This window comes from Schistocerca nitens, chromosome 1 (genome assembly GCF_023898315.1).
Source record: "Schistocerca nitens isolate TAMUIC-IGC-003100 chromosome 1, iqSchNite1.1, whole genome shotgun sequence".
Classification (NCBI taxonomy): domain Eukaryota; kingdom Metazoa; phylum Arthropoda; class Insecta; order Orthoptera; family Acrididae; genus Schistocerca; species Schistocerca nitens.
In genome coordinates, this window is record NC_064614.1 from 890,639,815 (window position 1) to 890,652,164 (window position 12,350).

Sequence of the window (12,350 nt, forward strand, 5' to 3'; positions counted from 1 at the left end):
CTATAGGTCAAATGACTGTCAATGGATGAGAGGAAAACAGTAATAGATGTGTAACAGGAAAGGAAAAGGACTGGTGGAAAATGAAAATGACATAGGGAAGAAACAAAAACACAAAATCATTTGTTTTGTGCTAAATTAGTTAATTAACACTCACAATTTGAATAAGCAATGAAGGTTAGTTACTGAAATTTGGTAATTTTTTTCATTTTTATGGTTATATTATTTAAAACTTAAATTTTTCTTGTACAAGCAAGAAAGAAATTGAAGGTTGCCCACATTTATAGTGTGCTTTCCTTTTACAGAAAAAATACTTACACATTGCTTAGCATCTGAATTTCATGAAAAGCTTCTTTGCATCTTTCATCAGCCTGTATTAAAAGCTCTGTTGTAAAGCAAAATGTTGATCTGTTTCTTTGAACCTATAAAACATGCAAACACCAATAATACTGGAATGAGAAATTAGAAAGAATAAAGTTCTAACCATAATTGAAAATAGAGAACCACTCTATAGGGACTGTTCATTAAATTTCAGAGTGCTGGAAATATGGACATCTATTAATGAAATACAGGTAAAAGTGGAAGTTGTAAAATTATAATATGAAAAAAGGAAAAAGTTTATACAAACCTCTGTAGCACAACAGAGTCTCTGTATAAAGGTCTCAAACAAATATTTTGAACGATGATCCAGCTGTCATATATGTCACCCAACATCTTCAACATTCACCCACTACATAAGCTACTACACTTCACAAACATACAAACAGATCCACAACATAGCTATGGATATGGATATAGCATTTTCATGCTGGTTTACTGGCCACCAAAAGGAGACCTTACTTACCCAAAAACCTAAACTCTTTGTGAAATTCATATTTACTGATGACGTATTTATGATTTAAGGCCCTAAATACCCCAGCATTGATGTTTTTTCATAACCTCACTACTTTCTCTCAAATTCAGTTCACTTGATCCTTATCTGTTTGAAGAACTGTCTTCCTGGACATTGAGCAACAACTCTCTGGTGACTTTGCAAAAGACCAGTGTCAATAAAATGTTCTCTTTGAAAGTTTCAACTCCTTTCACTTGAAAACATCTCTTCCCTACAGTCTTAGCATACACAGCCATTAGCTGCAGTGAAAAACAATGCCATTACCAATACACTGAAAGTTCTGCATAAGTTCTTCAGTGACAGGCACTATCATCCACATCTGTTCTACAAAAAGGTGTGACATGAAATATTCTTTGAATAGTGAACTCACATCTGCTAACTAGGCACACATTAGCACCCCCCTCAATACAATTTGCAGTGGAAAGCTTGGAACACACTCTCTGACAAGACATAATAATTTGCAGTATCCTACCGAAATCATTCTTACCACTTCTAAATTGGTGTTTTTCCACTCTCCAACTGATACAATCTTACACTAATCTGGTTCCTAACTATTCCTACCACTGATGTATGCTACTTCAGTGGTCCCAAGGCCATTTGGAAAGAAGCCATATGATATATCAACTTCACTGCAACTGCTGCAGAGATTTTTGGATAGCCATGACCACCAACCAAACAACGTCCAACCTCTGTGAATGGTCAGTGCTAAACAGTGGCCAATGTCAAGACTGACCACCCAGCTACACAGCAAGCTACTCTGCACAACATGTCAACGTCAATGGCTTTTCATGACCTCTACCATCTGGTTCATCCATCCTAATAGCAGCTTCTCCAAAGAGCTCTGGTAGGACCTATTCTTCCAACACAACATTTGATCCTGCATTGCTCCCAGCCTTATCTTCACTATTCCCTGTCATCCATCTACCTCTTCCCACTTCTTAATCTCCTATTTCCATTCCACTCACAACTCCCTTCCTCTTAGTTAAAAGTTTCATATTTCCTCTGGCCTTCACTTCAGTTGTGTGAACAAATAACTCCTTAGATCAATGGATCCTCCCTCACACTATATGCCTTCTGCATACTGTTTTCTTGGCATCCACTCTCTATTTCACATCCTCCCTCAAATTCTGTTCCTCTGTATTCCTGTGTTAAAAAAGCAATTACACTGGCTGCAGTTGGGTAATCTCTGTTTTTTCACCTGAACTGCTATCTTCTTTGCCTGCTGCCCTCCCTCTGTACATACACCACATCCCTCCCTAGCTGTCACTACTTCCACATCAATTCACCCAATCCAGATGATACTCTGTGATACCTAAACAACAGCTGAATATAGCTCACTAGCAGTATCCTCCTGATACTGAGGCTTCACTTAAAATATGAAGGTCATTCTAGAAGTTTTGGCAACTATGGTATATCTTGCAATAATGTGACAACACGGGAGCTCCACAAAGTGTGCTGAACCAATAAGTTAGTGTGTATCTGAATGCTAGCATATAATTTGGTTCCAATACAGGAGGTCATGGCAAAGGGCGAAATGACACACACAAATTCAGACTCTATGCAAATTCACTGGGCATCAGTACAAGTGGAACAAAAATGATTTAAAATCAACTACTGTCCTTCAAAATAGTCCTCTCGTGTAGCCACACAGTATTGAGAAAGGTGTTGACTGCTATTGGCATTGCCATAAATCTGTGCTACCTGTCACTGAAGTACCGTGAAGATATTTGCACTGCTTGCAAAGTGTCTCCCATGCAATGGTTTCTTCTGTTCTGGAATGAGGTCGAAATTGCATGGACTGAGGTCTGGTGAGTAGGGTGGGTGGACGAGGATGCTCCACATACACCACTGTGTGGGTTGTAGTGTTATCATGTAGTCTGACTGCATTATCCAGCAGTGCTGTATGTTTTCACTGAAGTGTGCACTGCAGGTGGTACAGCATAAAGTTGCAGTAATACTGGACATTGATAGTGCAGCTGTCCCTAACAGGGTCACAATCCCCAATATCGTAATTGCCATATGCCAGAATGAGCTTGACCTTCATGGGTGAGGGATTCTCTTGCACTTTGTGTCATCATGGTGAACCTGGATAACACCATTCTGCTAATTGGGTCTTCAATTCTGGTTCATACACTCAAGCCCAAGTTTCATCAATTGCAATAATCCAAGTTTCTGCTCATATTGCTCCAGATTGATATGGCTGCTCTCATATTGCATCAATTTATGCACCTGTGTTTACTGATGTGGTACTCATTTTCAACACTTCTTGCACACCATCAAGTCCTGCCGTAAAATGTGGAACACTTGTTGCTCTTGAGATATCTATCTGTGTTGTTAACTCCTGCGCAGTCCAACACCAATCCTCTGTTAAAAACTGTTCAATAACAGTCATTGAAAAGACGGTACAGGTAGATGTGGGCTGCCCACTCTGTCAATCAATTTCTGTACTGTTTCCCGTGGGCTTTCAAATGTATTTACTGCAATAACCGTGATGTCACATGTTCATACAATATACCATAGTTGCCATGACTTATGGAATGACCCTCGTATAATGTAAGTGGATAGATAAGAAACACATATAAAGGTGTTGAAATTTGCAAGCTTTCAGAGACAGTGGCTCCTTCTTCTGACAGAAAGGTTGAAGGGGAAGGAAATGGTGTGAGATTTAGGAAATGGGGCAAGTTCAGTAATGTCACCCAGAACCCTGGGTCAGAGGAGACTTATTGGATAGGATGAGAAGGAAAGACTGACTGCTGGGAAATGCACTGGATGAAAATTTCATCCAGTGCAGTCCCCAACAATTAGTCATTCCTTCCTTTTCATCCTGTCTGGTAAGTCTCCTCTGACACAGTGTTAGGGGTGACTTCTCTGAACACTCTCCATTTCTTAAACCTCAACAGTCATTTTCCATTACCCCTCTTCCTTCCCCTTTGATACATCTGCCAGTAGAAGGAGCCATTGGCTGCAAAAACTTAAGATTTCAATACCTTTATATGTGTCTTCTCCAGCCACTGCTTGGTGAGTAGATTTCTTATCTATCCATTTGCATTACATTCTCAAAAATGAATTATTTTTGTTGATATATGAGGCTTTACTGAGTATCACATGGAGTGGGTGGACTGATGTGGATTAGGTCAGAGATAGGCAGTGGTAAGTAGTCATATTTCATTTGTTTAAAAATAAATAGTCTGCTGCTTTTTAAAATTATTTATAAATCTATCCTGCTTTTCAGATAAACTAATTTTAAATATTATAAGAGAAATGCAACTAAATCATCATATCCCATACATATCCACCTACAACGTAAGAAAAACTTGCATTTTCCACGTGGCTCAGCCCAGAACACTACTACACATGAAAATTATTTTTCACACAACGGTTACATTACTCAACAGCCTATCTATAAATACAACACTAAAAGTAAACCTTCCTTTTAAAATAATCTAAATTCTGGTAGATGCTGACTGTATACGGTAAAACAGTTTTTGAAGTCTGAATGAGGCCAGAGATTTCTGATGGAACATATCTGCACCATTTACTGTTTGCTGGTGACCAAGCAATTAAGGTACAAGATGTAGAGGATGCAAATTTTGTTGTATATGTAATTAGCTAGCAATTGAATATAAAAACTGGGTTTTACAAATTAATTATAAAAAAGGATGATATATTACTAATGAACTTTACATGGAGAGGAAAACATCAAAAAAACTGACAACTTTTACTATATGGGGTCCATTTTAGAAAAAGAGGGAAATTGAAATTTATACATTAATAAAAAAAATTAATGATAGAAGCAAAGTCATTGGGATGCTCAATTCAGTCATATGGATCAGAAATGTGATGAACATAATGAAAAGACTCGTATTCAAATTGATATTAGAGAGTCCAGGATGGAACATAACAATATTATGAAAAGGAAAGTTGCTACTCCCATACAGCAGAGATGCTGAGTTGCAGAGAGGCACAACAATAAGACTACCATAAACAAAGCTTTCAGCCAGTAAGGCCTTCATCAAAAATGGAAGACATATAAACACACACACACACACACACACACACACACACACACACACACGCAAACACAACTAAAACACACACACATGACTGTAGTCATACGCAACTGAGGCCACACTCTGAGCAGCAACACCAGTGTGAGATGGGAGTGGCAACTGAGTGGGGGTAAGGACGAGGCTGGGGCAGGGAGGGGAGGGATAGTAGGGTATGGGTTGCAGACAATGAAGTGCTGCAGATTAGATGGAGGGGGGAGGGGGGGGGATATCAGAAAAGGAGAGAAGTAAAAAGACTGCATGCAATGGTGGAATCAGGGCTGTGTAGTGCTGGAATGGGAACAGGGAAGGGGCTGGATGGGTGAGGACAATGAGTAACAAAGGTTGAGGCTCGGAGGATTATGGGAATGTAGAATATATAGCAGGGAAAGTTCCCTGCACAATTCAGAAAAGCTGGTGCTGATGGGAAGGATGGTGGGCAGGACATTTCTGAGCGCAACGAGATATAGTAGAAACTCTGGCGGAGAATGTAATTCAGTTGCTCCAGTCCTGGATGGTACTAAGTTATGAGGGGAATGCTCCTCTGTGGCTGGACAATGGGACTTTGGGAGGTGGTGGAAGACTGGAACGATAAGGCATGGGATATTTGTGTTTGTAGAAGGTTGGCAGGATAATTATGGTCTGTGAAGGCTTCAGTGAGACTCTCAGTATATTTCAAGCGGGACCGCTCATCACTGTAGATGCAATGACCGTTGATGGCTAGGCTGTATGGCAGGGACTTCTTGGTAAGGAACGGGTGGCAGCTGTTGAACTGAAGGTATTGCTGGTGGTTACTAGGTTTTTGGTGAGTTTTCGCATTTCACTATCGTCAACTCCCTCAGATTTCATTTTGATTACCACTTTTGCATCCGTTTCATCCTTCTCGTGATTTTTTACAGATATTTGGGTGTATATTTGCGAATTTTTTCGGATGTAATTCTAAGATTTTTTAACTTAATTTTTCACATTTTTTCCACCACCATGAAGCCTTGCTCCTTCCATCTGTGTCAATACTGAAAAGTTCCCTTATCCCTAGCTACAACCCACTCCCACAAAGTATTCCTGTGTTCAGAATGAGATTTTCACTCTGCAGCAGAGTGTGCACTGATATGAAACTTCCTGGCAGATTAAAACTGTGTGCCGGGCCGAGACTCAAACTCGGGACCTTTGCCTTTTTCAGGCAAGTGCTCTACCAACTGAGCTACCCAAGCACGACTCACGCCCCGTCCTCACAGCTTTACTTCTGCCAGTACCTCGTCTCCTACCTTCCAAACTTTACAGAAGCTCTCCTGCGAACTTTGTACAGCTGGCACTTCTGAAAGAAAGGATACTGCGGAGACATGGCTTAGCCACAGCCTGGCGGATGTTTCCAGAATGAGATTTTCACTTTGCAGTGGAATGTGCACTGATATGAAACTTCCCAGCAGATTAAAACTGTGTGTAGGAGAGCTGCTGTAAAGTTTGGAAGGTAGGAGATGAGATACTGGCAGAAGTAAAGCTGTGAGGATGGGGCGTGAATCGTGCTTGGGTAGCTCAGTTGGTAGAGCACTTGCCCGCGAAAGGCAAAGATCCCGAGTTCGAGTCTTGGCCTGGCACACAGTTTTAATCTGCTAGGAAATTTCATATCAGCGCCAACTCCACTGCAGAGTGAAAATCTCATTCTGTTTTTTTTTTTTTTTTTTTTTTTTTCCTGGTTGGAATCCAAATTGGTTACTTATAATAATATCATTTTGTATAATAAAATTGTTGATCTAGTTTGCAGCTACATTCTCTAACACTTTTGACAGGACTGGAATAACAGAAATAGGCCGATGGTTTCCCATGTCTTCCCTCGACCCTTTCTTGAACAGAGGTCTAACTTTGGCATACTTCAAAACATCGGGAAAGTATCCCTATTAAAAAGATTGGCTGAATATTTTAGTTAGGGGAGGTGCTGTTATGTCAACTGTTTTAATCCTTTAGTGGGTATTCCATCCCACCCAGCAGAGTTCTTATTTTTAGTGATAATATTACATTTTTCACATCCTTTATTGTGACTTTTTTTAAATCCGTAAGGTACTCAGCTTCTTGGTGGAGTTCAAAGGGATTTACTTTACTCTGCTACATCAACATCTGACTTTGCCACATTTATGAAGAATTGATTTAAACACTCAGATATTTGAGCTCACTTTACAATAAGGCTATCACCTACTTTAATCCTAGAAATTTCATAACTTCTAACCCTAACACCTAACTCTCATTTGACAAAAAGCCACACTGCTTTTGTTTTACTTCTGTGTCATACAATGAACTTATTGTTTGCCATTTGTTTGGCTGCCTTCACAACTTCTTTAAATATAGCTTTATAATGATGAAACTACTCATTAAAACATCTGTTTCTATTATATTTCAGTTCATTTTGGGGTTTCCTCTTCCTGGCACTAGAAATTTTTTATACCCTGAGTTATCCATTTAAGTTTATTAGTCGTTTTGTTACATGTGGTTCTAAGTGGAAAAATTAGATTAAATATTTCAAGAAAGCTAATTGAAAATTGTTAAAGTTACTGTCACTTGGAATACAGCTGTTGTAAGGCCATTCAACCTCTCTTAACTTATTTCTACATGTAACTGAATTTTTGTCACTGAAGTTTCTTTTCGTGTGGCTTTTCTTACATGAAATTTATTTATTAATTTCTGGTAGTTCAATTAACAATGCAGAGTGGTCGGAGATTCCTAAATCTATGCAAAATTTTTAAACATCTTCAAACACATAATTTGTTAGAATATTATCAATACAGGTAGCTGACTGTGCATTTACTCTAGCAGGTTGCATGAAGTTTATTTTGAAGCCAAACTTTTTATTAAATCAGTGAATTTGGACGTGTCATTGCTTTCAACTACGGTGTTAATATTGAAGTCAGCAGCCATTACTTTTTTGTCATTTTTTCTTTACTGGGCTTTTCAAGTAGGTAATGAAAGTTCACCAGAAAAGCTTTAATTGTAGCTTTCTCTGATACCCTATAAATAGAAACTACTACAAGATTTAGGTCCCTTCACTCAATAAATCAGCTTTCAAATGTACACACACCATTCAAATCATTAAAATCATTTCTTATTTCATATTTTGTATCAGAATGAGTAAGTATGCAATAGTCTCCAGGTGATTTCTCTTTACAATTTTATTAGGAGTCTTAATATTGTCAGATGCAAACCAGTGTTCATTTAGGCAAATAACATTGATATTTCAACATTCAAACAGAATAATCTGTAATTCATCCACTTTATGGATTTTGTTTGAAAAGTCAATACTTAGACCAGTTATACTCAAGTGCATTACGTAGGCACGTTCTTTCTTATTTATGGTCTCAAGCATACACTTTCTTGGATACCACCTTGATCTTGCAGTTTTTGTTATCAAACAGCCATTTTCATTACCAAACACTGTTTCTCATCCCCATCATTACTTATAAGTTTCTGCAATTTTTTCATAATTTTACTCAAATCAGGGAACATTTTACTAAGAATTTTGGATCCTAACGTATTTAAATAAAGACCATCTTCACCCAAACATTTATTACCAAAGAATTTATTCAAATTTATGAACACAGCTCCTAGATCATTACATTTTTCATTTATATCACAGTTTATTTCTCTATATATTGCTCACTGACTGATCTTCGGTAGATAATACCATTCACCACAGTTATACACATTTTGTAGAGGTTTCTTGTTTCATTTAAAATGATTTCTATAATTTAATAGTGAATTTATTGCTTATTCAAATGATAATAAATAAAAGTAATGATTAATTAAAAATCTGAAAGCACCAATGAATAGAGAGCTGAAAGGTACTCCAGATAAGCTAGCCAGCTTGATTCATATCTGTTTGTTTAATGTACATTTTGTCTTTGAAATGGAATGGACTGGTGGCACAATTTGATGTTTTAATTAATAGTTCATGTTCTGATGCACTTTTGCTATCATGAGAGGAGGCAAAATAACAAATTTTGAAGAGAAGCAGTTATTCTGACATGTGTGTGTATGTAACTGGTGTTAATTTTGAATGATGGTCATTTTACTAAAGTTGTTGCATTAATTGTTATCTGACATTAGATCAAGAGCATAATAGGACATGGGTCAGCATCCCTGTGGCCATTCGGCACAGTTGGTAATTTTTGCAGTCTGCTGGAGACACTTGCAGAGGCAAGGGCAGTGCTGATGTTGATAACATTCTGGGCAGTGAGCTAGCCGCACTATACAGTGAGCTAGCCGCACACATACAGTTTTGTGTATGGATATGGGATCTAGTTCATTTCTCAAAGGTGCAGAGGTAGACTTAGAGTGCAAGATAAAAATTTAACTGTGTGAAAAGTGTGGGACATAAGCATGACTTTGACCAAATGCTGAGTCTTATTTAGTACTGTATTCCTGTGGAGAACTTAATGTATCATGCAGTTGTTGTGACAGTGCCACGAGATTTAAAAGTGCCGCTACGTCAGTACGCGAACATGGCGATAGAGGCGCTCCGCAGCTCGGCCGAGCGCGGGAGCACCACCTGGCTATGAATGGCGCCAGCTGCATGTCACGGCACGGCAGTCGAATGACAGATACGGAGTTAATAGCATGTAACCCGCTATTGTTTCTACTTTTGTATATCCATGCAATTTATTAGTGATTAAAGGTTATAACAGCAGTCAGTCTGATAATTGATTTAGAGCCTTTATTTGAACTTCAGCTTTGCAAATGGGTGAGTAGGTGTAGATCTGAACTTAGAAATTATTTACTGCTGTTAATGTTAGTTTCTGTTGGGCTTCAAGGACTTAATGTTATTTCATGCAAATTATTCCAAATTATGAACAATATTACATGGTTTACTTTAGTGAAGATTGCCACCAAACTTTGAATGATATATGTGTTTTCTTACATTGATGGAATGAGAAGGGAATATGTATGCACATGTCTTGCGACTATGTTGTTTTACTGTTCTGCACAGTTTCATTATTTGACTATTAACTCTGATGCGAGGCTACCATTTTCTGATTACTCATTTGTTACAATAAATCTTTACTTGATTTTAAACATAATTCAGCAGTATTGTCTACCATTATTAATCTTTCGGGATTTATTCAATATTATTAATTATAATTTGCTAATCTGTCTATATAGACCTTGACTGATGGATCATTCATTGGATTAAATGAGGGCCTTAAAGTAAGCATATGACACATGAAGCTAAGTCAGCACTTACTCGAGGTCACATGTCTGCCTGCCCCATCTCTGATTTCAGATGTAGTCAATGTGCAGTCACTGAATACGGAGGGATAAAATTTCTATATAGGTGGGAAGGATTTGTTGAGTTAAGGGGTAGGATAGTTTCTTATTCTTTCATATGCATCTGTAAGTAGTACTAAAATATTGCCTCTTAAAGGTAAATACTTGCCAGGATCTTTATTTCAGAGTCCATGAAACATGGACCTTGCTGTTGGCAGGGAGGCTTGTGTGCCTTAGCAATGCCAATAGCCATGCCGAAGTTGCAACCAAAATGGAGGGGTATCTGCTGAGAGGCCAGACAAATATGTGGTTCCCCAAGAGGGGCAGCAGCCTTTTCAGTAGTTGCAAGGGCAACAGTCTGGATGATTGACTGATGTGGCTCTGTAACACAACCAAAACAGCCTTGCTGTGCTTGTACCACAAACGGCTGAAAACTAGGGGAAACTACAGCCTTAACTCTTCATGAGGGTATGCAGTTCTACTGTAAGGTTAAATGATGATGGCGTCCTCCTGGGTAAAATAGTGCAGAGGTAAAAGGCAAAATAGTCCCCCATCTGGATCTCCAGACAGGGACTACTCAGGAGGATGTCATTATCAGGAGAAAGAAAGCTAGTGTTCTACAGATCAGAGCGTGGAATGTCAGATCCCTTGATTGGGCCAGTAGGTTAGAAAATTTAAAAAGGGAAATGGATAGGTTCAAGTTAGATATAGTGGGAATTAGTGAAGTTCAGTGGCAGGAGGAATAAGACTTCTGATCAGGTGAATACTGGGTTATAAATACAAAATCAAATATGGGTAAAGCAGGAGTAGGTTTAATAATGAATAAAAAATAGGAGCATGGATAAGCTATTATAAAAAGCATAATAAACGCATTATTGTAGCCGAGATAGACACGAAGCCCACGGCTACCACAGCAGTAGAAGTTTATAAGCTAACTAGCTCCGCAGATGATGAAGAGGCAGATAGATAAGGGAGACAAAAATTTAATAGTCATAGGAGACAGGAATTTGATACTAGGAAATGGATGAGAAGGAAAAGTAGTAGGTGAATATGGAATGGGGATAGGGAATGAAAGAGGAAGCTGCCTGGTAGAATTCTGCACAGAGCATAACTTAATCATAGCTAGCACTTGGTTTAAGAATAATGAAAGGTGATTGTATTCGTGGAAGAGGCCTGGAGACACTGGAAGGTTTCAGATACAAGGGTGGTTTGAAAAGTTCTCAGAAAGGAACAGAAAGAAAACTACTTACATCACTGAAACTTTTTTTTAGTTTTCAATGTAGTCTCCTTGCAGATTAATGCACTTGGCCCAATGATGTTACAGTGCCTTGATCCCATATCGAAAATGACTTTCCTGGCCTGCAAAATAGTTGTCAACTCTAGCTATCAATTCTTCGTTTGAAGTGAATCTGTGTCAACCAAGAAAAATTTTCAGTTTTGGGAAGAGATGGAAGCATAACGGAGCCACATCAGGTGAATAAGACAGGTGTGGCAACAATTCATACCTTAGTTTATGTAATTTTCCCATGGCAACATCACATGTGTGTGGGTGCACATTGTCTTGATGGAAGATAACTTTCTTCCTTGCTAAACCTGGCCTTTATCTGCGTATCTTTTATTACAATTTGTCCAGGAGGTTACAATAGTTTTCTCCAGTAATTGTATGCCGAGTAGGGAGATAATATACTAACAGAGTCCCCTTTGCATCCTAGAACAATGATACCACGACCTTTCCTGCAAAAAGAATTGTTTTTGCTTTCTTTGGTGGTGAAGAATCAGCTGTTGCCACTCCTTTGACTGTTGTTTTTTTTCTCTGGGGTATAGTAGTGCACCCAAGTTTCATCTGTGGTCACAAACTAGTGCAGAAAATCTTGTTTGTTTCTCCTAAAACGGGCCAAACATTGTTCCAATACATCCATTCTCATGCGTTTTTGATATACCCTTTCAGATGACATCTGGTAAGGGTGAGCAATTTCGTGCACTTTCAGTCCTCCATGCTCATTTTGTGCAGTTTTGCAATGATTTCTGGAGTAGTGACACATCTTGGCAGACCATTGCACGGAGCATCATCTAAGCTTTCCCGACCAAATTTAAATTCATTCGCCACTTGGCAACAATTGAATATGAAGGGCAGTCCCCCAGTGTATTCTGGAAATTGGCATGAA

The 12,350-nt window shown here is 38.6% G+C and overlaps 1 protein-coding gene across 1 annotated transcript in view; it reads right to left on the minus strand.

The window, feature by feature from the left end:
• The window catches only part of LOC126191820 (mutS protein homolog 4-like), a 317,523-nt gene that overhangs the window by 124,531 nt on the left and 180,642 nt on the right, over window positions 1–12,350 (minus strand). The window contains exon 11 of the mRNA XM_049932555.1: window positions 316–419. Within this exon, the coding sequence (XP_049788512.1) occupies window positions 316–419 (104 nt within the window). The remainder of the gene's footprint in view (window positions 1–315; window positions 420–12,350) is intronic.